Source organism: Anas acuta, chromosome Z (genome assembly GCF_963932015.1).
Source record: "Anas acuta chromosome Z, bAnaAcu1.1, whole genome shotgun sequence".
NCBI lineage: Eukaryota > Metazoa > Chordata > Aves > Anseriformes > Anatidae > Anas > Anas acuta.
In genome coordinates, this window is record NC_089017.1 from 42,235,229 (window position 1) to 42,257,211 (window position 21,983).

The 21,983-nt window shown below is 38.8% G+C and overlaps 1 protein-coding gene across 5 annotated transcripts in view; it reads right to left on the reverse strand.

Annotated features, from left to right (window-relative positions):
- The window catches only part of SHC3 (SHC adaptor protein 3), a 65,567-nt gene that overhangs the window by 12,909 nt on the left and 30,675 nt on the right, over window positions 1–21,983 (reverse strand). For all 5 annotated transcript variants that reach the window (XM_068666645.1, XM_068666644.1, XM_068666643.1 and 2 more), the window contains 4 exons: window positions 16,126–16,189; window positions 13,375–13,494; window positions 10,091–10,144; window positions 5,940–5,991 (listed from right to left, as the gene is read on the reverse strand). In XM_068666645.1, coding sequence (XP_068522746.1) covers window positions 5,940–5,991; window positions 10,091–10,144; window positions 13,375–13,494; window positions 16,126–16,189 — 290 coding nt within the window. The remainder of the gene's footprint in view (window positions 1–5,939; window positions 5,992–10,090; window positions 10,145–13,374; window positions 13,495–16,125; window positions 16,190–21,983) is intronic.

Sequence of the window (21,983 nt, forward strand, 5' to 3'; positions counted from 1 at the left end):
GTAAAACCTGAAGCAAGCATGATGAATTTCAGACAATGGACTGTAAAGATTAAATAAAATAGATATAGTGTGTAACTGCAACAGGCAAGAGCTCAAATCAGTTCCACAACGTTAATAAGTCCAGAAAGATAGGAAACTCCATAAAATTCATACTTGTTATTAATTGAATGCAATAGGCTATATGAAAACTTTGAGCTCTAAATTGAGCTTACAAATAAAAGATTACAAATATAAGTAGACAGCAAAAGCAACAGCAACCTTAACTACTCCATGCTTTCTTTGCTTTTATTAATTTTATACCCACTTTAATTTTATTTTAGCTGTGGTGGGATGGCTCCCATGACTGGAGTGTTGGAATGGAAGGATACAGGGAGGGAAGATGAGGAAGGGGAGTTACTCTCTATGTCAATAAGCAGCTGGAACACATGGTGCTCTACCTGGGGATAGGTGAGGAGCTTATGGGTCAGGATTAAAAAGAAGACAGGGCTAGGTGACATTCTACTGAGAGTCCATTACAGGCCACTTGCCAAGGAAGATTGATTAGATAAGGCTTTATACAAACAAATAGAAACAGTCTCACTTTCACAAGCTGTGGACCTCATGGGGGACTTCAACTACCCTGATATGTGTTGGAGGGACAGAACAGTGGGGCATAGCAATCCAGGAGGTTCCTGGGTTGTGTTGATAACAACTTCCTTCTTCAAATGATAGAGGTGCCGACAAGGAGAGGTGTTATGCTGGACCTAATTCTCACCAACAAGGAGGGGCTGGTAGACAATGTGAAGCTCAAAGGAAGCCTTAGCTGCAGTAAACATGAAATAGTGCAATTCAGGATTCTTAGAGGAGTGAGGAAGGCACAATTCAAGCTCACAGCTCTGGACTTTGGGAGAGCAGACTTTGACCTCTTCAGGGATGTTGGTAGGGATCTGATGAATCTCTTCTTGGTAGAGTTCTCTGTGATAAAGCCCTGGAGAGAAAGGGCCCAATGAAGCTGGACAAAGGATCACCTCCTCCAAGCTCAAGAATGATTCATCCCAACAAAGAGGAAATCAGGCAAAAATGCCAAGAAGGTTACATGGATGAACGAGGAGCTCCTGAAGAAATTCAAAAACAAAAAGGAATATTACAAAGGGTGGAAGCAAAGACAGGTAACCTAGAAGAGTACAGGAAAATTGTCTGAGCTGCCAGGGATCAGGTTCTGAAAAGCTAACGCCCTATTAGAATTAAATTTGTCCAGGGACATCAAGGGCAAAAAGAAGTGATTGCACCTCATAGTCCTTGCTCAACTGTGGCAACTGGGAGGAGTGCCTCAAGACTGCAGGAAAGCAAATGTCACTCCTATCTTAAACAAAAGAAAGGAGGACAACCCAAGGAACTATAGTCCAGTCAGCCTCACCTCAATCCTTGGGAAAGTGATAGAACAGTTAAACCTGAAAACCATTTCAAGGCACCTGAGGAAAAGAGAAACAACAGGAGTATTCATCATGGATTCACCAAAGGGAAATGATGCCTGATCAACCTGATAACCTTCTATAATGAAATCATCAGCCTCATGGTTGTGTGGGGGGATCAGTCTTCCTGGACTTCTGTAAGGCTTTCAACACTGTTTCTTATAAGATTCTCATAGAGAAGCTGTTGAACTATGGACTGGATAAGCAGTAAGGTGGATCAAAAACTGACTGAACAGTCTGGCCCAGAGGGTAGTGATCAGTCATGCAAAGTCTAGTTGGAGAACAATAATGAGCAAAGTACTCCAGGGGTCAAAACTTGGTCCTGTCTTGCTTGACATCTTCATTGTCAACTTGGATGATGGGATAGAGTGCACCCTCACTAAACTGATGGATGACATGAAACCGGGGTAAGTGGTTGACTCATGCATACAGGCTGGGGGACAAGAAGATGGAGAGCATCCCCGCAGAGAGAAACCTAGGGGTTGTGGTTAACCACAAACTGAATATGAGCCAGCAGTGTGCCCTGGCAAACAGGAGAGCCAACTGTACTCTGGGGTGCATCAAGCATGACATTGCCAGTTGGTTGAGGGACGTGATTGTCCCACTCTACTCTGCGCTGGTACCTCAAGTACTGTGTGCAGTTCTGGGCACCACAGTACAAAAAGGACATTAAACTCTTGGAGAGTGTCCAGAGGGGGGTGACGAAGATGGTGAAGGGCCTAGAGGGGAAGATGTATGAGGAGCAGCTGAGGTCACTAGGCCCATTCAGCCTACAAAAGAGGAGGCTGAGGGGAGACCTCATCATGGTTTGCAGCTTCCTTGTGAGGGAGAGTAGAGAGGCAGGTGTTGATCTATTCTCTCTGGTGACCTGCCATAGGACCCAAGAGAAAGGAGTCAAGCTGCAACAGGGGAGGATCAGGCTGGATATCAGGAAGAGGTTCTTCACCAAGAGGGTGGTAGTACACCTGAAAAGTCTCCCCAGGGATGCAGTTGTAGCAAAATCCAGTCAGAGTTTAAAAACCATTTGGACTATCCTCTTGGTCATATGGCCTGAGTTTTTGGGTAGACCCATGCGGAGCCAGGAGCTGGACTCGATGATCCTTGTGGGTCCCTTCCAATCAAGGATATTCTGTGATTCTATGATTCTGTGAATCTCATAAAGTCCAACAAGAAGTACAGAGTCCTGCTCCTGGGGAGGAACAAGCCCAGGCACCAGGACATGGTGGGGGTCACCCAGCTGGAAAGCTGCTCTGCAGGAAATGGTCTGAGGTTGCTGGTGGACACTGACTTGAACATAAGTCAGCTTTGTGCCCTTGCTGGTAAGGCTGATGGTATTTTTGGCTGCATTAGGCAAAGTATGGCCATCAGGTCAAGAGAGGTGATCCTTTCCCTCTACTCAGCTGCACCTGGAGTGAGGCTGTACCTGAGTGCTGACCAGTTCTAGGCTCCTCAGTACAAAGGATATCTAGATGTACTGGAAAGAGTCCAATGTTGGGCTTCCAAGATGATGACAGGACTAGGATACCTTTCCTATCAGGAGAGGCAGAGAAAGCTGGGACTGTTCTGCCTAGAGAAGAGGAGGCATAGGGGAGATTGTATCAATGCCTATAAACATCTGAGTGGCAAGTGCAAAGAGGATGGAGCCAGGCTCTTTTCTGTGACACCCGGTGCCAGAACAAGAGGCAATGGAAACAAACTAGCACACAAGAGTTTCTGTCTGAATTTCAGACAGTTCAAACACTTGTCAAACACTTCTTTACTGTGTGGGTGGTGGAGCACTGACACAGGTTGCTCAGAGAGGTTCTGGAGCCTCCGTCATTAGAGGTCTTCAAAAACCCCCTGGACATGGTCCTGGACAACTTGCTCTAGGTGTCCCTACTTGTCCTTGCTTGGACCAAATAACCTCCAGAGGTCCCTTCTAACCTTAACCATTCTGTCATGTTCTGATTATCACCCCAAGTTTCCAAGTTGTTCTCTTCAAGTTCCTATTTTTTTTCAAATTTCAAGCTGAAGGAAGAGCAATAATAACAATACTTCCTACATTGCGGACCCTGTTACGGTTGCAGTAATAAAAAGGATGCATGTTGAAAGTAGACTTGACAGCCAAAACCAGGACCCTCCACATATTCAGAGGCAGAGGCTGACATCCCTGGCTAGCAGCAGAATATTTGCTGTTTACACTCTCTGCACCAATGTTGGTGGTGGTGAACAATCAGTCCCAGATAAGGTACAGGAAATATCTCTGGGAAAGTGGACCCACAGTAGTTAGATTAAAGAAAGCTATAATTTTTTCACTCTGTAACTAGAGAGGGCATTTAAAGAGGCGACATTGCTTACTGCTATACCTGTCTGGAGCTGAAATGAAGCATGAGTCATTAAGTAGTTTCAGTAGGTGACATAATGAATAACCTGTTTCCTTGGATACGTGAATGGACTTTCAGCAGGTAGGAGATGTGCTTCTTGTAAAAGGTTGAGAAAGTTTGGCTTACACAGAGATGATTTCTTGTGTAGGTTACAGTGGAAGACAGACAGTCTACAGCTATCTAGATCCAGAATATAAAGCATGAAGACACCTTTTCCAACCATAGGAGTAAATGAGTCTAATATGAATGTGCAAACTGTAGTACAACATTGGTCCTAGTGTCAATAAGAGCAGCAGTAACACTTTCTGTGAGATACAGAAGTAAAATCAAACTCACTTCTGAAGTGATTTATAGATAACATAAAGGTTGATGGAATGGCCAGTGAGGGTAAAACACAGCAATTTACCCTTGGTAAATTAGACCTTTTGAAAAATGAGTTTTAATACTAGGCACATGCAAAGTCACTGATCTGAGGTATACATGCAATTGGGAAAACCTCTTATGGAAAGCTTTGGCTAAGGAGGATGAAAGATTACAGCATTAAAGAATTTCACCTGAGATAACATCGCTACACAGCAGCAAAAATGGCTAATGAGAAAACCAGCTAATGATTAAGCCAGAAGCAAATAAGAATAGGAAAGTGCAACCTCTATTATAGATTGTTGAGATTAATATTAGATTACTTCAAAAAATAACAGTCATTACCTAGACTATGTAGAAAAGTTAAAGGAGAAATAAATGATATGAAGGATGGAGGACGTGAACTGCAGCTGGAGACCTACAGACTTCAATCTGTCAAACCTTTCTTAAAAAATGAGAAATAGCTTGATATAAATGCTTCACAAAAAAAAAAACAAAACAATATCAGGCACTTAGATGACTCCTTATTCCAGGATAGACAAGCATAACAAGAAACTGTCAGGCTACAATGCCAGTCCACTACACTGCCACCAAGATCTCTTTCTTTCCAACTCAGAAGAGCAGTGCTGTAAAACAAGAGCAGCTGGAGTGCTGCTCCACACTGTATTGCCTCCAGCTTCGTGCATGAGCCTTTCAAGAGGAAGGCACATGATGTTGAAACATAATAAGCACCATGAAGAGCTGAACTGTCTCCCTTCCTCCCACTCCACATACATTTTCTAGATGTTTCACTAATATTCAAGTACTACTTCTGAGTTAACATTGCCAAGTCTGGACATTACTGCACATGATCACAACAGATCATTGAGGTACTTAAGATAACTAAAGGACACAAACTACCAAAACTGTTGAACTAGTCATGCTCATGGCTCAGTGGCAGCTTGGAGTTTGCAGGTTTGAAGTTAAAGTGTCTAAATTCTGCAAAAATCCTGTTGGAAGTGCTTCAGTGTTTTGTTTTGTTTTTGTGTTTGGTTTTTTTTTTTTTTTTTGGAGTAGTCTTTTCTTCTCTATGAATCTATGAATAATAAATAGATTCTCAGGTACATTATACAATATTCTGTGTCTAGTATCAAGACCCAGTAATGCTTTCGGCATTACAAACAGAAATGAGTTCTTTATCTATTATTCCACACTGTAATTTACACTCTTATAACATACTATTATTTTTGAAACTCTGCACTGGATCTCAGTCTTTGAAGACAATCAACAAGAGGTTTCCAATACCTGACTGATTGCTGAGAAAGCAATAGAACCAGGCATCTCCATGAATAAAACTTCAGCAAACAATATTTTATGAGGAAGAATTTGGCATGTACTTAGACCTAACAGATTCAGACTCTTAATCAGAGGAGTTAATCAGAGGGCTGCTTAGTTCTTTCATCTTGATTGAGTGTAGGTATGAGTTAGCTGTTGCCTAGAAGCTTGCAGCCAAGACAGGCAAGCTTTTGATTTAAGAGATGAAGAGAATCCAAGTGATATTTGGAGATGAGTTACAGAAAAGACCTGTTCCAAATTTCAGAACTAACTTGCGTATGGCAGCTTCTTAGTGCTACACAGTCATTCCATGACTCTGTCAAAGACAACTTTTTATTGGGCTGCATTTATGTTTTATTGGGAAAAAAAAAAAAAAAAAGACTAAATTATGCCATGAATAATTCATGTTTCTCAAAGGAAAGTAAATGCCAGATAGATATTTCTAACTTACCTCTCCGATTAACAGGATCCTTAGCTACATATGCAACATAGTCAGTTGTATCCTATTAAAAATTAAAAAAAAAAAAAAAAAAGACATATTTTAAATGTAAAAAATTCTTGCACAGATCATACTGAATTATCACAGTTGAGAGTGTATCTACTCCTGGGGGCATGGTCCCAATGTGACATGTTTTACTTTACAGATGTACACTACTTAAAACCTATAAAAACATTTATGGGTTTTAATACTGATTGGGAAGCCATTTAAATACAAAACCATTTAAAATCAGTTAAACAAATCTAGTAGGACATGGGTCAGGATTAATTTAGAAGGGATTAAAAATTTCAAGTCCTCATCTTTCAAGTACTCAAAGATTTGGGTACAGAATACAAATTATCAGCAGGTTCTGCAGCAGAAAGAGTAGCACTGACATCCCTGTTCCTCAGAAATATTGAGCAATGAGGTTTATTCATGGGTGACAAGCAGATGTGTTTACATTACTGACTACAATGACGTATGGAACAGAGGTGCTCAAGTACTGCTTGGCTGTTGCAAGCAGTCTCCCAAGATGATCTCCCTCAGCCCATGGGCATCACTCATCCATCCCTTCTCCCACATACCGGGTAGATTTTCTGACAAGAGCAGGCTCAAATCTTTGGGGATATTTTTTTGCTTACTCTCCTACAACACTCGCATGATGCACAAGTGGTGCAAACTTTTATCACCATGGAGATGAAACAGAAAGGCCAGTTCACCCAGATACCATGAGGCCTACTAGCATATCTGGAAAATGTCAGTGTTCTTTGATGCAGTCAGGAAGCTTTGGTTAGATCCAGTATATCTTGACATGCCTGGATATTCATGTATATCTAAAGTTAATTGAGGTAGAGATCGGATACTAATTGAAGACCATTGACTGTTATGTCAAGATCTAATGTCATAGCAAACACCAGTCTTCAATGAAATGATAGACTTTTTTTTTAACTTAGCTCTCTGTAGCACAAGCATGCACACACCCCTACCAAAACAAATCACCGTGCTGCATGTATACGTAATTTCCTTCCTAAGTGGATGATAAGGGAAATGATAAAGCACACTCATGGTTCTGGTGACAGGTGGATAGCCATGTCACATAATGCACTATTGGAAGGCACTCAGACACAGCTGTAACGAGGTTGGTCTGGACGAAAAAGAAAAAAAAAAATACAGCAGAGAGGACTACCCTTAGCACTTTGCCTATTCATTTCTTAAGAACCCAGTGACATAGTGTCTGGGCTATGACTTGAGTGGAAGTAATGACACAAATCAACAGCTAATGTGAAAAGAAAACTAGCTATGTCTATAATGGTAAATAAAACAGGGCCAAAATAGAAGCCTGAAAGCTGTACCCCCGGTTGTTCATGATGCTTAAATGTTGCTACTCTCCCTTGCTTGCCTGTGCTGTTTTCCTATGCAATGCCCTGAAACTGTCCAAGGGAACAACACATGCTGGGCACTGATCCCACGAGACCACTGGGAGGAAAGAGAGTGGATGCACAGAAGCAAATTTCTGATTGGATTTATGGCCTTAAAGCAAGCCATGGGTTATTTTATTCACTAGTACAGACGTAACTAATGGATATATTTATGCCTAAGTAAATAATAGATTTATCTCATAGCTCTTCTAGATGTGGGTGCAAGAGACTGAAACCACATATATTTCATTTCATTTACAGTTTTTTTTCAGATTTGAGCTATGATGAACCACTAAGCACAAGAAGTAAGTGCATTTCACAGTGGATAAATTAAAAGACTCCCATCAAAAGTGTATGCTTTTGGAGGCATCATCTGGACAGAAACTGAAAAGCTACTGTTCTAAGGGACCTTTCAGAGATCTGTCTCATGAAAACGTAAGAGATCTCCCTCTATCTTAACAGGCATCTCCAAAACCAGATGTCTTGTCTAGCAGCCTGGAAACAGACACCTGAAATGACTATGGATTAAAAATGAGGGTGGATCATAAGGAGGGGCTAAAGATTGCTAAAGCAGAACCAGAACACAGTCTTAGAAATAAACTAAAAATGATCCTGAAATGGTGTGTAAAAGGATTTGGTAGAAAGATTTTAAGCTCCCATGCACAAAGCCAGAAACTGACTCATTGAAAAGGGGAATATTACATATATATATATGGTACTCAAGCTGTTCTCCAAGACTGTGGAATGCTTTTCCAGTGGATATATTTTGAGTGATAAAGGCAATTAACGCTTAGGGAGTGGGAGGAAAGTTGCAAAGCTAATTGCTGGCACAAATGTGTGGCAGAAATCCAGAGCAGAAAACTGGGTGGGTTGAGAAGTGGGGGCAGTCTTGCTTCTAAATAAACCAAACTTCAAAATTCAGTATAAGGAAGGCATTCCCTTAAGTAGTCTGGGCACAGATCTGGGCTCCTCATGTTTAGCACAGTATGGCCTTTCTCCCTAGAAGGAGATGAGCTTATGGGCTGTGACCCAACTGTGTTTACAGGAGAAGGTGTGGTGATGACAGTCCTCCACTAAATGGAAATCATTGAGGCCCGATTAAAGTTATGTTCTGATAATCTACAGATGGGTTAATAAAGCAGTGGCTTAAGTCACATCCCTAGCATTTGTCCTCTTTCCTGTGCTCTCTCAGAACAAAGGAACCACCTGCTTCATGAACAAGTTTACCAGATACTAGCCTGCTGAGATGAGCCTGCACAGTGTCATTAGAACCTTACACCTGCCCTCTCCACCCTCAGAATGAAGTCACCATGCTGTGGTCTTACTGGGAATGCAACTTTACAATTTCACTGTCTCTTACAGGCTCCCTTATACGATGCAATTTGATATCTCTGGTAGCTTGCTGACTCAGTAACGTGATTTTCTCTAAAACACTTGGAAGAGCTTGTTTACTCCAAATCCAATCTCTACTGCTGCTCCTCTCTTCTTCTCTGGTAAATCACTCGATCAGTGGGCAGTGTGCAATGGTGTTTCCAGGACTTAGCATTTGGGATGGCAGATGGGGAGCGAAGAATCTTCTTACGGAGGCAGGGAACTGTGCTAATCACTCCTCTGCCCACTTCAGGAATTGTTCATTTACAGCATCCATTGCAATCTGTTGTATTTCAAAGCTGCTGTTGATCCATTTTTATTTCCCCCCCCCCCCCCCCAGATTGTTGTGATATGGCCTCCTTTTCCCTTCTGGAACTTAATGGAGTTCAGCAGAGCTATTCTAAGACTGAAGTTTGCCCTTATGTTTACCAAGGATAGTGAAATGAACAGAGGAAGTTCTGCCTGTTTTCAACTTAATGGAGTTGAACTGAGAGAAATAACTCACAAAGCAGGCTATAAATCACCTTGTCTTACTATATGACTGATAAATGACATATAATCACATGAAGGAAAAGGCATACATACAATTAATCTAGGTTTAAAAGCTTTCAAACCTCTAAGGTTATGAGGTAAGCTTTGTCCGTGTTTTATAATTCTCCCACTTCTTCTAGGTGAGAAATACTTTTTGAGCACATTTAATATGCCTTCAGATGGACTACTCATAAAAACAGGGAAATGCATAACAAGCCAGAGTCTGCCCTTTGATCTAAATGAATCAAATGCGTAGGTGTCTCTGAAAGCTTTGCAAAATTGCAAAGAAAGATCCAGACTCTTCTTGAAAGCCTGTCTTCAAACTGCACGTGTGTAATTAATGTACCTGAAGGCAGTATTTAGCACACTCCTTTCAATGTACACTTCAAAACAAGTAGAAAAAATAAAAAGTACATACATTTCTATAAATATAAACGCAACATAGTTGTCTATTACTGTAAAGAAGACAAAATAAAAAACAGTCGGGATGAAAATTCACACAATACCCATAAGACTATGCTACATTACTTTGAAAAGCAGAGCTCTACTTATCAATTATTATATGAATGCTCACAGCCCTTTGATACTTTTCATTTCAGTCATTCAAAAAGCAGGATTCATGACTGCTTGTCAGTAGTTTCCCTCAAAAAGAGTTTGATGGCAACAATCAAGAATTTATGAAACAAGAAACAGGAGCTATTGTAGTTATATTTTTCTTTCAGTAGGCTATGCAATAAATTTTGTCACACAGTCCTCAAAGCAATATCTATGCGAGAGAAAGCTTTAGTTTTGATAAATACTTACAGGATCACCTCCGGATGCGAAGGAGATAGATTGCATATGGTGATTTGCTATGATCTGTATGGATCAGAAGAAATAAGTGCAAGTCAGTAGGTTTTTCTTACACAGTTTAACCTTTGATTTCTTTTTTTGGTTCATGCAGGGGTGAAAATCCAAAAAACAATATCAAAATATACTGTTTCACTCACAAGGAATCCAAAGAGTAACATGAGAATATATTAAAAGAAACAAAACAAAACAAAACAAAACAAAAATAGCATATCCATTCCAACGTTCTTTGAAACCTAGCAGGACACAGCAAAATTTTTAAGTGTGCTTAGAACGTCATTAAATCATATAGATTTGTTATACAGTATAAGAAATTTTAATCTGCTAAAGTTCACTTGCTTTATCACAGTTAGTGATGAATGGAGCAAAGTATGCTATTAATCAAAATACTTTTCTGCCTATTCCACTCTGGTGAAATCAATGAAATCATGCCTAACTGCACAGGAGCTGAGGTTCCTAACATTGCTTCCAGTAGCAACCATGTCATTTTTAATGGTTGGACTAGATGATCTTAGAGATCTTCTCCAACCTAAATGATTTTAGGATTCTATTTTATGTTTCAAACATAAACATAATTGCAATATGCAAACAGAATTTTCAATCTAGCTGCAATCTAGCATTATGGCCAAAATCTCAGCCATATTCCAGGGCTTTGAAATGACTAAATTCAATTTGCTTATGTACAATTTGAACTAATAAGATGTTTCTCTGGGAACAGATGAATTGTCATGAACCTCTAATACAGGGATAACTGCTCTGCTGCATTGCTATTCTGATATTTAACTTATGAAATCTTTTAATAATGAAATCATGTAACAACCAGGAAAGAAAAGGTCATTTGAAAGAAAATTTCACTTGTTCTTTTGACTCATAAAAACGATACCAAATAATTCATCTGGTTTAGGACAGGCCCCTAATTCAGTATCTCAGAGCATATGACGGTAGTCATTTGGATCTTAGTTGTTCACTTTAGAGAGGGAGTCATACACTTAAGAAAACTGTTCCAGAAAACAAAACAAAAACAAATTAAAAAAAAAAAAAGAAGTTATAAAAATATTCTGTGAGTTCTTCTCTTATCCTGAATCCTAAAGACCTAAACCACCCTTCCTGAAAAAGAAAGCTACCTGACACGTTTCTCTGAATCACACTGCTTCACCAAGTCAGACAGAACTGACAGAGTGAGCAACCTGAAGTGCTTGTTTCATGTAAAGAGTGCTTCCATTTTAATACTCCTGCTTGTCCACAGAGGTCTCAGAAGATATGGTTAATTTTAAAGTGTTCCCTGGAGAACCATCATTCCCTACTCATCAGTGAGGATTTCCTTCTCTTTTTTCCCATATAGAGGAGGTGAACTTAACAACAAAAGTAAACTACTGAAGATTTTCTGCACAGTTAATATTGTAAAAATAACATGTTCATCATCATAATAAATAAAAGAGCAGATTCCTCAAAGGTTTTTTTTTTTTTTTTTTTTTTCAAATTTTAAGGAAATATAAAAGTTTCAAAACTATTAGTTCAAGTCAGAATTTTCTTCCTATTCCACAGGTAAATATTTTAGGTTCTTTGGTATTTTTCCCCAATACTGAAATGCTGAAACAAAACATATCAAAGTATCAATGTCTTGCACTACTTTATGTGAAACAATTCACTAATGTTGGCATATAGTTTTGAAATATCTCACTCTACCCAAGTACTTTATCCAAACAAACAAAACCAAAATAAAATGTCAGCTTCCACTCAGCATGCTCACAAAGTTTTTGTACAGGACACAATGCATTGCTTGCCTGCTAGCCACGGGCAAAAAACAGTCTTTTTTTTCCCTCCAGCTCCTCTGGGAAAAGAAGGCTGTTACAGACATCCAAAACTGCCTTCCTGGGTGAGGCTTCAAAGAGCACAGCTTCTGGGCTGCGCTTATTTTCAAATCAAATGCTTGGCACAAACAAGAAACTAGAGAGGCCACAGCCAGACTGGGGATCTCTGAGAAACCAGATGTTTCACAGGCCTGCAGCATCCAGAGCAAGTCCATCTCAAAAAGAATGATGTGTGAGAAAGATAAACAGTTTTGTCAACCCTTTTTTAGTTTTGTTTTTGTTTGTTTTTTTTAGCTCACTGAAAATTATTTCATCACTCACAGGAGAAAAAAAAAAAAAAAAGGCAACAAAGCATCTTTCCTGGGATCCTTCCCTGGGATAATTCAGTTTAACTTAATTTCTACCCTGATGTCAGCTGAAAACAAGGCCACTTCCAGGCTTGCTACTCTTTTGATAGATCTAATAAACATCAAGTTCATATGCTTCTGACTGGGGGCAGCCATCCTTATGAAAAACACTGCTGTGTCTATTCCATAATAAGGCTCCAAAATACTGAAAGCAGCCATAATGTTGCTCTCACAGTCTCAGTGCTCACTGTAGATGATTGAGATGCTTTCTAAATGAGGATAAGAATGAAGACAAATCAATGAAAACATAATAATAAACAGCAAGCCTTTTAACACACAGTGTTTTTTCTTCTTTAATGTTGAGGCTCCTAACAACAGCAATTTTTTTTTTTATTTTATTTTTTTCTCTCTCTAGCTGTATCTGGGCAGAAAGTTGCACGCAGTATGTGGCTCACAGCAAATAGCACAGCAGTGACTACGCAAGTCCGTCTGCTTTCTCTTTATATATACCCTGAGCAAGGATTTTTCTCATCTCATACATCATTTACAATCCACTGCAGTGATTCCCCAAAGCCTGTATGTACCTTCAGCACAAAGAAGAAACAAGCTGCCTGAAAAAGACTGCTTTGTCTTTCAAGAAGACTGGCATTTCACTGCACTGCAAAATCCTTGTGGCTGTATTTTTAGCAGTGTCTTAGGAACAGATTGTCCTTTAGGGCTCTAAATGAGAAGGATGAAAATAAAATTGGAGATGTGCATTCAGTCCTTTGGTCACCTAGTCCAAACGCATCCCTCTGAACTCTCTGAAAGTTTGTAACTGTATGAAAAAAGAACTCCCAGGACTAGAAAATGCTTTTTCATGTTATAGGTCTCTTAAGAACAAAACCTAAACATGGCAAGAAGAAAATAGTAATCAAAACTTCTGAATACTAGAGCAAACTACGACTCCTAATATGATTTATATTTTTTCACTCATTTTATAAACATTATTATGGAACAGTACCTTTTGGCAGACAGCAAATACCTGTGCAGTAGGCTGTTCTTCCAAAGTCTCACAAATTAACATGGCACTTGCACTCACCTGCTTTGTATCAGGAGTCATTAGGTTTAAGCTGGTGGTGGAGATATTCAGCATTATGCTCATTCCTGCAAACTGAAGATTGCTTTTTCCCAAGATGCTAGAAAGAACTTTGCTTGGTGGCTGTGAGGGAGAAAAAAAAAAAAAAAAAAAAAAAAAGCAGGTTTGTGTTTTGTTTACTTGGGACAACCTACCTTGCAGGCAGGATTAGCTCAAATCTTAAAGATTCCTAAAAAGCTGCTGACTTTTCAAAGATCACTTCATTGGAATAGCTGTTTTCCTCTGGAAAAACTACTAATATTGCTAATGATATCTGGACAGGTATACACAATACTTGACCTAACAAATTAAGACTTACTAAGACCTATCTTTTTTTGTGAGATATCAATCCTATCTTCATCAAGGGACTATGCGACCAGACTAAGATGAACACCATAAGTCATTATCTTAAAATGACATGTTCTTATTCTGCAAAAACAACGCAACATCCTTTCAGGATCTGTTGCTTGCTCTGCATTGATTGCCTGCTCTTCTCCCTTTCTGAATGGGAAGTGGGATTCCTGTGACAGTGGTGGGATACTCACAAAAAATAGAGTGATGTTATACTCATAGACTTCTCAACAGTAGGTAAAAGCCCAGCAGGATCTAAAACCTCTGTATGTGGGGATACAATGTACAGCTGAAGATTATTCCTAACTCGTAAAATCAGTACAAATGGTGTGAAAACAGAGGAGATGTAATAATATTAATTTCTGTAGGTAAGCATCCCATATGATCCTAAGATGTTCTGTAGCAACGTGAGTTTCGCTGCATATCTTCTATGCTGCAAGCTGGATGAGAACAAAAGTAAGGGGTTACCTAGGAGGGACCACAGAGCTTACAAACTTCACACCTCTGGCAGCCAGGAGAAATCTCTCAACCACAAGAGAACAGATAAACACAGCCCTAACAATAGATTGCCATAAATAACAGACCAAGTCCAGTCACCTGCTGTAGATGTACAGGTGAATACTGACGTTGGTAGTTAGGGTATAAAAGCAGAGTTGTGAGTAGAGGCAGCATCCTTCTGCCACTGCATTTATGTTATGGTCTGCAAGTCTGGTAAGTTTCTAGCAGACTGGCCACTTTTCTGATCCTCATTAAAGCTTAATTCAGTTTCGTTGTGTTTGTGTTTGTTTTTTACCTCTTTCATTGATTAAAAACATATTTTTTATATATTATTTGTATGCAGCGGTTGTGCTGCGCTCTTTTTACTTCGCCATGCTACAGAGCTAGTATTTTCCCTAGCACCTCTTTACAAAAAGCTCATTAAATATTCTTGTTTCTCTTCTTTCCTTAAACCCTTGTGCTTCCAAGATGATACCTGAGGATCCCCTCTCCAAGAGGGTAAGTGTGAAAAATTGACCTCAAGAACTAAACTTGTAAGCCAGCAGCGGCAAAACCATGAAAGTACACAGTTAAAAAAAGATAATTGCCTTCAACATTCAGCTGAAGTTCTGTTGCTGGGCAAACTTTCTTCTCAGACAGCAGGCTTACTTTATAAATAGTATATCTTTTCAGTAACTGTTAAGCACTACTGTTTCTTAAAAGAGTAATACGATAAGGTGTTTTACTAGGCACTTAGGGCTCTATTTAAACTACTTTTTGAATTACATTTTGCATCACTGAGCATTTCCAATAAAGGAATTTTCCTCTTTCAGGTTTAAAAAACAAAGGTCAGAGCATCTAAAAATGACAGCGAGATAAATTTGTTGAGAAAGAGAAGAAAACCACAACTTAATCTCTGAAACAGTTTCCAATTAGGCTGTCATATATGTGGTTGTCTTCTTTCACCAGGGGAAGATTTCCCACTGCATAAGTGGTGTATCAGACTCCCCCTTCTGCATGGACTCTGCCCAGATGGCCAGGTGGGGGATAAGCAGGTAGACCTTGTCCTTCTCCTTCTGCTCCCAACAACATGCACAAGGGCTAGAATTAATTGCATTCTGTGCTCTTTCCCTTAGACTTTGTATTGAATTCCAGTTTTGCTCATGGGCATGTGGAGAAGCAGGAGGTAAGGAGGTACAGGGGCTGAGCTGAGGTTTCCTCCACTTCCTGCTTCAGACCCTAATTCCTACTACGCAAGTAAGAATGAATGCCTGAAAAGAATTGTGTCAAGCCAATAACACTTGGACCTGCCTTCAGGCCACAGAGCATTTGGCTATAAGTGTTTATGGAAAGAGTATGTGAAATGGGGAATCATCAAGTACATTCTTTCTCTTTCCAGAAATCAGCAATTTCCAAACTCTTAATTGTCACCAGTAAAGCTATGCTCCATCAAAAGATCTAATCAGTTTCAAAACAATGTATATTTTTGGCCTCCAAAATAAATGATTTTTCACAACTTACTCATACATTTTATGAAAAGGCATTCCCTTTTGTTTGCTTTTTAGCCTTTCACCTGCAAATTTACCAAAAACAATCAAACTAAACAACCACACAAACACACATGCAAAAACAGAGTTTCTACAGTATGAACATAAAGGCAAGCCACAATGTATTTCCTAGTTGTCCTCATACTTCAAGATGTCTATAAAAGATGATTCTAACCAAAAGGGAGAGAGGCAAATTAATAGGTGAAAAGAGCCAATACGTTAAATGATTAATGATTTGCAATTCTCAAAGCTGCTTTAAACCACCTGCTTGCTGTGCCTGGTCTCCTTGGTGTTGAACTAAGAAAATAAAGTCAACTTCACTACAAGAAAAGAAAAATACCTTTCGTTTCTTGAAGGCTCCTTTGGCACCAGGCACAGCTTCACAAACACGACTGATTGCTTCCCTGAAGAGACAGAAAAAAAGGTTTATGGCAAGTGAAATCATGAGTTTCTTCATCATACTTCTGAGATGCACTGGAAGAGAACAGCTCCAGATGGTATTTCTGCTCACAGGTGAAGATACTTAGTAGGTCAGTTAGCTCTCTTCTCACCACTAGAAGAGGTGCCATTCAGATTTAGGCTACCTTAGCATAAAGCAGAAGGCAGCAAACAGTCAACATTAGTGAAAGGAAGAGTATCTTGAGAGCTACAAATGATAAAAACAATTTTTCTCACTATTTAAAAGAACTTTCCTCATTGTAAATTAGAAAACTTACTTTGACACCTTCTTCCAGTTCTCTTTTTTGTACCTTATTAAGCCATGAGGAATCTGATCATAAGAAATGTCTTTAACTAACATTTCTTTACAGCTTTTTTTTTTTTTTTTAAAAAAAAAAAAAAAAAACTTTCCTATGAAGTAAAGGTTACTTATTACCATTTTTCTCATTCATGTATTATGCACATTTTCAGTCCCACCTTTTTGGCTTTAGAAAATATATTCTAAGAACTGCAAAATATTCATGATAATATACACATTGTATAGAAGACATGAGAAGTTTGTTTTGATACAAAATTTTAATTGATAAATTGTTCAGTGTGACCTGAATAATTTACTTGTGCCCCTATTTTTACACTGTAAACAAAATGAATGCCTTGAGCATTTTTTTTCAGTTTTCTAATATTGCTTTATTTTTCCCACTGTATCCACGTTGAGTGAAAGAAAAGAATGTTGAAAATGAATATGAATTAGGACAGTAATTATATGTTAGATTATTTTTTTTTCAAATCATACAGCTACAACAAATATTTTAGATTCTTTCAGTATTGAAAAACTAATTATCAGAACAATCAAGCTGGTCAGTGTTTAAATTGTGCTACTGTGCACACCCAGATATTCCTGTGGCAATTAACTATTATGCTGTAATAGACCTGTCAAATTGACACTGCACAAAACAGTTGCCCAGAGACCTATAGAGTTGGCTGTAAACCTCATTTGTTTTAAATATCAATCGGGAGTAACAGCACACTATTCTTAGACCTAGAACCACATGAATAGAATGGAAAACAATAAACTATGAGCTAAAGAACAGCCAAAATACTCAACACCTCAATACAACCTTGATAAAAATACCTATTATTTTAATTGTGTGTCATATGCAGGATGGTATTTCAACTATTCATTAGGTCAATGCACAGGATCAACAAGTGAGCCAGGAAAGAAATGTCATATATGTTTCAACATTCAATATATAATGGCTCTGCAAATGTCACAGATTTATCCAGGCGCAATCAGTAATTACTATATATTTATTCCTGGGGTACTGTTACCTAGGGTAGATACAAAGTTCAAATCACCTGTTCGCATGTTTTTTTTTGGGCAGAGAGAGGAGGAGGAACAGGCTTTGCAGCAGGTTTAAAATCCTGTCATTCTGAAGAAGAGCAAGATTTATAGAAACAGATAATCAAAAAGCTTTCAGGCACACAATCCTTTCTTCAGGTCTGGAAGAGAGCTTGTTTGTTCCAAAGCTTGTCTTTTCTTTTTTATCTCTCAGCTACATCTGCTCCCCTAATAAGATTGTCTCTCACTACAAACCCTTCCTTGCATATATCCTCAGACCATCATTGATATAACAGCAATCCATTTCACAGTTCAGTGCTTGTATTTAGTTCCCACATTCACCACTATGCTTCTTTGATCCAAACAAGTCTTTTAGTAAAAGTAGTTACTAACTTTTCTTACATACCAGGTAAAAATTGTTTTCTTTCAAGAGCAGTTCTCATATGTATTAGAAATACAACACAGCAATATTCAGACATAGGTTACTTGTGAAAACATTAATTATGAAAAATAAATATCCTTCTTCTTCACCAGTTAAAATCTTTTCTTAGAATTAGGCAGGAGCGACAGCCATTATTTTTACAGACGTATCCTGTCAACCTTCTTACCAAACTAAAACTTGAGGTTTCCCATCTCTCTCCTGCAACCGAACTGAATCCTTCAAAGGCAATGAGGTGAGAAGTCCATGCTTCTCAGCTCACTGATGTCCCTCGGACCCATGCCTCGTGCTTCCCCAGGTGAGTCTGAGCTTCACTGACTCAAAATCACTGATATGGAGGCACCACCTTCATCTTCTTCGTCTCTCCCTCCCACGAGCTCTGTTGTCACCAGTGGTCTGACTAGTGTATTAAGATCCCTCATAGGTTTTGCCTCTCACAAAAAGGATTTACATTTCAGAGACAAAAGCTGTGCTTGATGAACACATTTGCCCATAATTTCCTTTCTCTTCCTATTTGCCTATACCATATTCTATCTCTTGCAGCAATATGGAGTGTGCAGGAGAAAAAGGGAATTTTCTGGTCGGCACACTTGACAGCAACTGTTCAAAAGCATGTTATTTTTCTAGTGCAGGACTGGGGTTTAAAAGCATGTAACTGAATAGACCTACCTGACTCAAGGACCCTGTTAATCAAAACCATCTCTTGAGTACAGGAAAGTAAATGAACCAGCTCAAGAGGCTGAAGCCCCAGGCTGGGGGCTGGCAAAGCAGTCTCAATTTCTGTGGTATAAGTAGGAAAGCACAGAGCAGCTGAAAAGATGGGGTACACATCCTCCCACTCAATAACAAAGCACTATAGGTTTTCTAGTTACAGGCCTTCCTTTCAGTAAAATACTTTAGTTTTACTGAACTCAGTGTTCCCAAAGTCTGCATGAACACCGGTAGTGGAGGGAAGACCTGGGAAAAGTGAGAGCTCATTGAGATAGATGTCAGGCATGTCATCTGAACTTAAATTTGACAATTTGTTTTAAAATTCATTTTTTTAAAAACTCTGAATATTAAATACATTCAAACAATGGCAGGTTTTGTGTTAACAATGTTTTTAATGAAAATTCCGGGAACTTCAGAAAAAGATATTAAAGCAATTCTGTCTAAGCAAGATCAGAGCAGTTTGACAGGACTCCTTTATGGACCTGCAACAAAAGCTGCAGTACTTTTCTGCCTGTGATTTAAGGAGTCTTAAAGAAGTATATGATGAAAACAGAAAGAAAAAGGGCGGGTACAGACATACACTCTTCCTGGGGAAGGTTCCTGGACCTCTCTGTTTATAATCTCAATTATCTTTTGGGGATCTTAACACAGGCAGAATGGAGATGTGGAAGATGTCCTAAAGACTTCACTCTACCTTGCATTGCCAGGCAGTACAGAGGAGACATCTTTTTTCAGCTGATCAGATTTGCAAATGCCTATGCAGCATAAGTACCTGAGCCACAAACCTTACCCAGAAATAGAAACAGCTGCTAGGTTAAGAGTGCAATTATCTGACTTGTGCATACAAATGTTTGCCTAAAGAATGTAAAAACAAAAGTTCTGGATATATTTGCATAATTGAACAGTTGCATGGACTTCGGAAAAGTAGGGTATGACTAGACTAACTTTGTGGTAAGAGAATTGTTTTACACAGGCAGACATTATACCTTTCTATGCCACATGCCATTTCATTAGCTGGGCAGAGATTGATACCAGTGTAAAGTTATCCTGATCTCTTGTAAAATTAGCTACTGTGCTGTCTTCATGAGGGACCACATACTGAGTTCCAAATCTGTCCAAGAGTATTTTCTGCTTTGCAGATGGTCATACTGTGGAGTCATTTTCTTGGCACAAAATAAGTTGTGTGTTTTGAAATATAAATTCAGCATGCAAATATATTGAGAGAAAAATTACCAGTATGCATTTTCTCAGCCTGACCTATTCTACCTGAAATTGACTTGACATCTCTCTGAGAAAGAAAAAAAGACATTTTGCATTTATATTTTTTTCCATTAAAAGGCTAATGCCCTGATATTTCTCATACTTTTAGTCATGTTTTACTCTGGCAGTTATGTAAAGTAGCCCACTCAGGAAGCTCAAATCTGTTCTTCTATGAAACACTGTCACATGAAAATACCCTCCCTTCCTGTGGTTTCAATGATTTATTTTATTTTATTTTATGGCTGGGATCCTGGGCTTTATTGTTGCTGGTTTTAATTAATATGATTTAATTGGTTAAAAAATACAGAACTCTAAAAGTCATATTTCAGGGAAATGACAGCACATGAAAATTGTGTGGATTTTTTTCAACATATTTGGAAAAAGAATAGCAATCTCAAGTATTTAGACTAGGTACTCCAACTAATTTTATTAGTCTGAAATATTTTGTATGGCTAGACTAAAAAACTACTAATATTCTTTCATTAATATCCATTAGCATCTGATAGTTCCCAAGTTTTTCTTTGTCACCTCCAAAGGTTAGGACTTCAGAAATTTAAAAATAGACATCAAAAGATGGACTTTTTTAATGTAAGCATGACACATCTTGGAGAGCTATAAATGAAGCTCCTAGTTATTTCTTAACAGTTTTATATTCCTGCCTTTTTTTTTTTTAATAATTTATAAATCGTTACCAACTGATGTACCAGAATCTGATGAAGAAAAACAATGTCCATGCTAAATATAATAATAAGTTGCTGCTGGAAAACAAAACAAAACCAAACCAAAACCAACACCACACAAAAACAGACAAAAAAAAAAATATTATTTTAAAATCTGTTTAATGATTGAAATATTACTTGTTTGTATGTGAAACAGGCAAAACAAGTGAATGCTACCTGAACTAGCACAGGGGACATGCACAGGCTCTGGAGACTAGACCAATACATTGCTGCTTACAGAACCTCAAATGCCAACAGGCAAAGAGACAATTGGTGTAAGGCTGAAAGAGCATCTAAGGAGGCAGAGCAGAGAGTGCCAGCAGGAAGGGCAGGGTAAGAACAAAGGGCAGATACACCTCCCCTCCAGGGACCCCCAGATTGTGGGGCCAGGCCTGGTGCCACCGCCCTGACACGTTGCCTGTCCTGAGTATGCCGGTGATGGGAAGCCTGGCTGATGAGGAAGGCTGCGCTGCCAAGCAGGTTGTGGTTAACTGGTGAAGCAAAGAAGTTATGGTTCCACTTTATCTTCCTCTCATATCCTTGGTTTGTTTCTTGAAATGGAGTCTTCTGACATGGAGAAAATCTACAAGCAGAAAATGAAAGGAAGCTGGCCAAATTCGGTTTTGGTGTATTGAATAAACTTTGCAATGTAGCAAGGCTGTCTTTGGCAACTGTTTTGGCAAAGGATTAAGGACACCACTAGGTACATAGTATGCAATGTGTCCATTGGTAATTCAGGCAAGGCAAAGTAGTTGTTATTTTTATTCTCCTACATCTTCAGTGTGAGACTAACATTAATTTTCTAATAGAGGTGGCTTTGTTTTTTACCTGCCAAAATATATTTTTTTATCCATTTGTATGCTGTATAACAACATAGGTAACCTAACTTGAAGGGATATTTGAGGCAATTTCAATGCAATCTGTACCTTCTTTTGTAACGTGCAAGTTTCAGAAACTCACTCTCTTTCGTTTAGCACTAACAGAGAAGTCCATCTGTTTTGGTGGCTTCTCCTAATACAGTAGTTCTGAACAGTGGTTTGGTTTTAGGACTTTACAGTGAAACTGTTTATCCAATAGCACACGTTATCTCTTCACTCCACATGCACAAACAGTGAGTTTGACACTTAGTAAAACTGGAACAAACAGCATTTTTTTCCTTATAGTTAAGCCAAACGTATGCTACACACAGGTGACAGCAAAGAGGCTGCTGGGAACACAGTCATATATATGCAACTAACCGTTATGTAGATTCTGATAATCTTCTAAAAATCAAAATTTGGGGAAAATGTAAG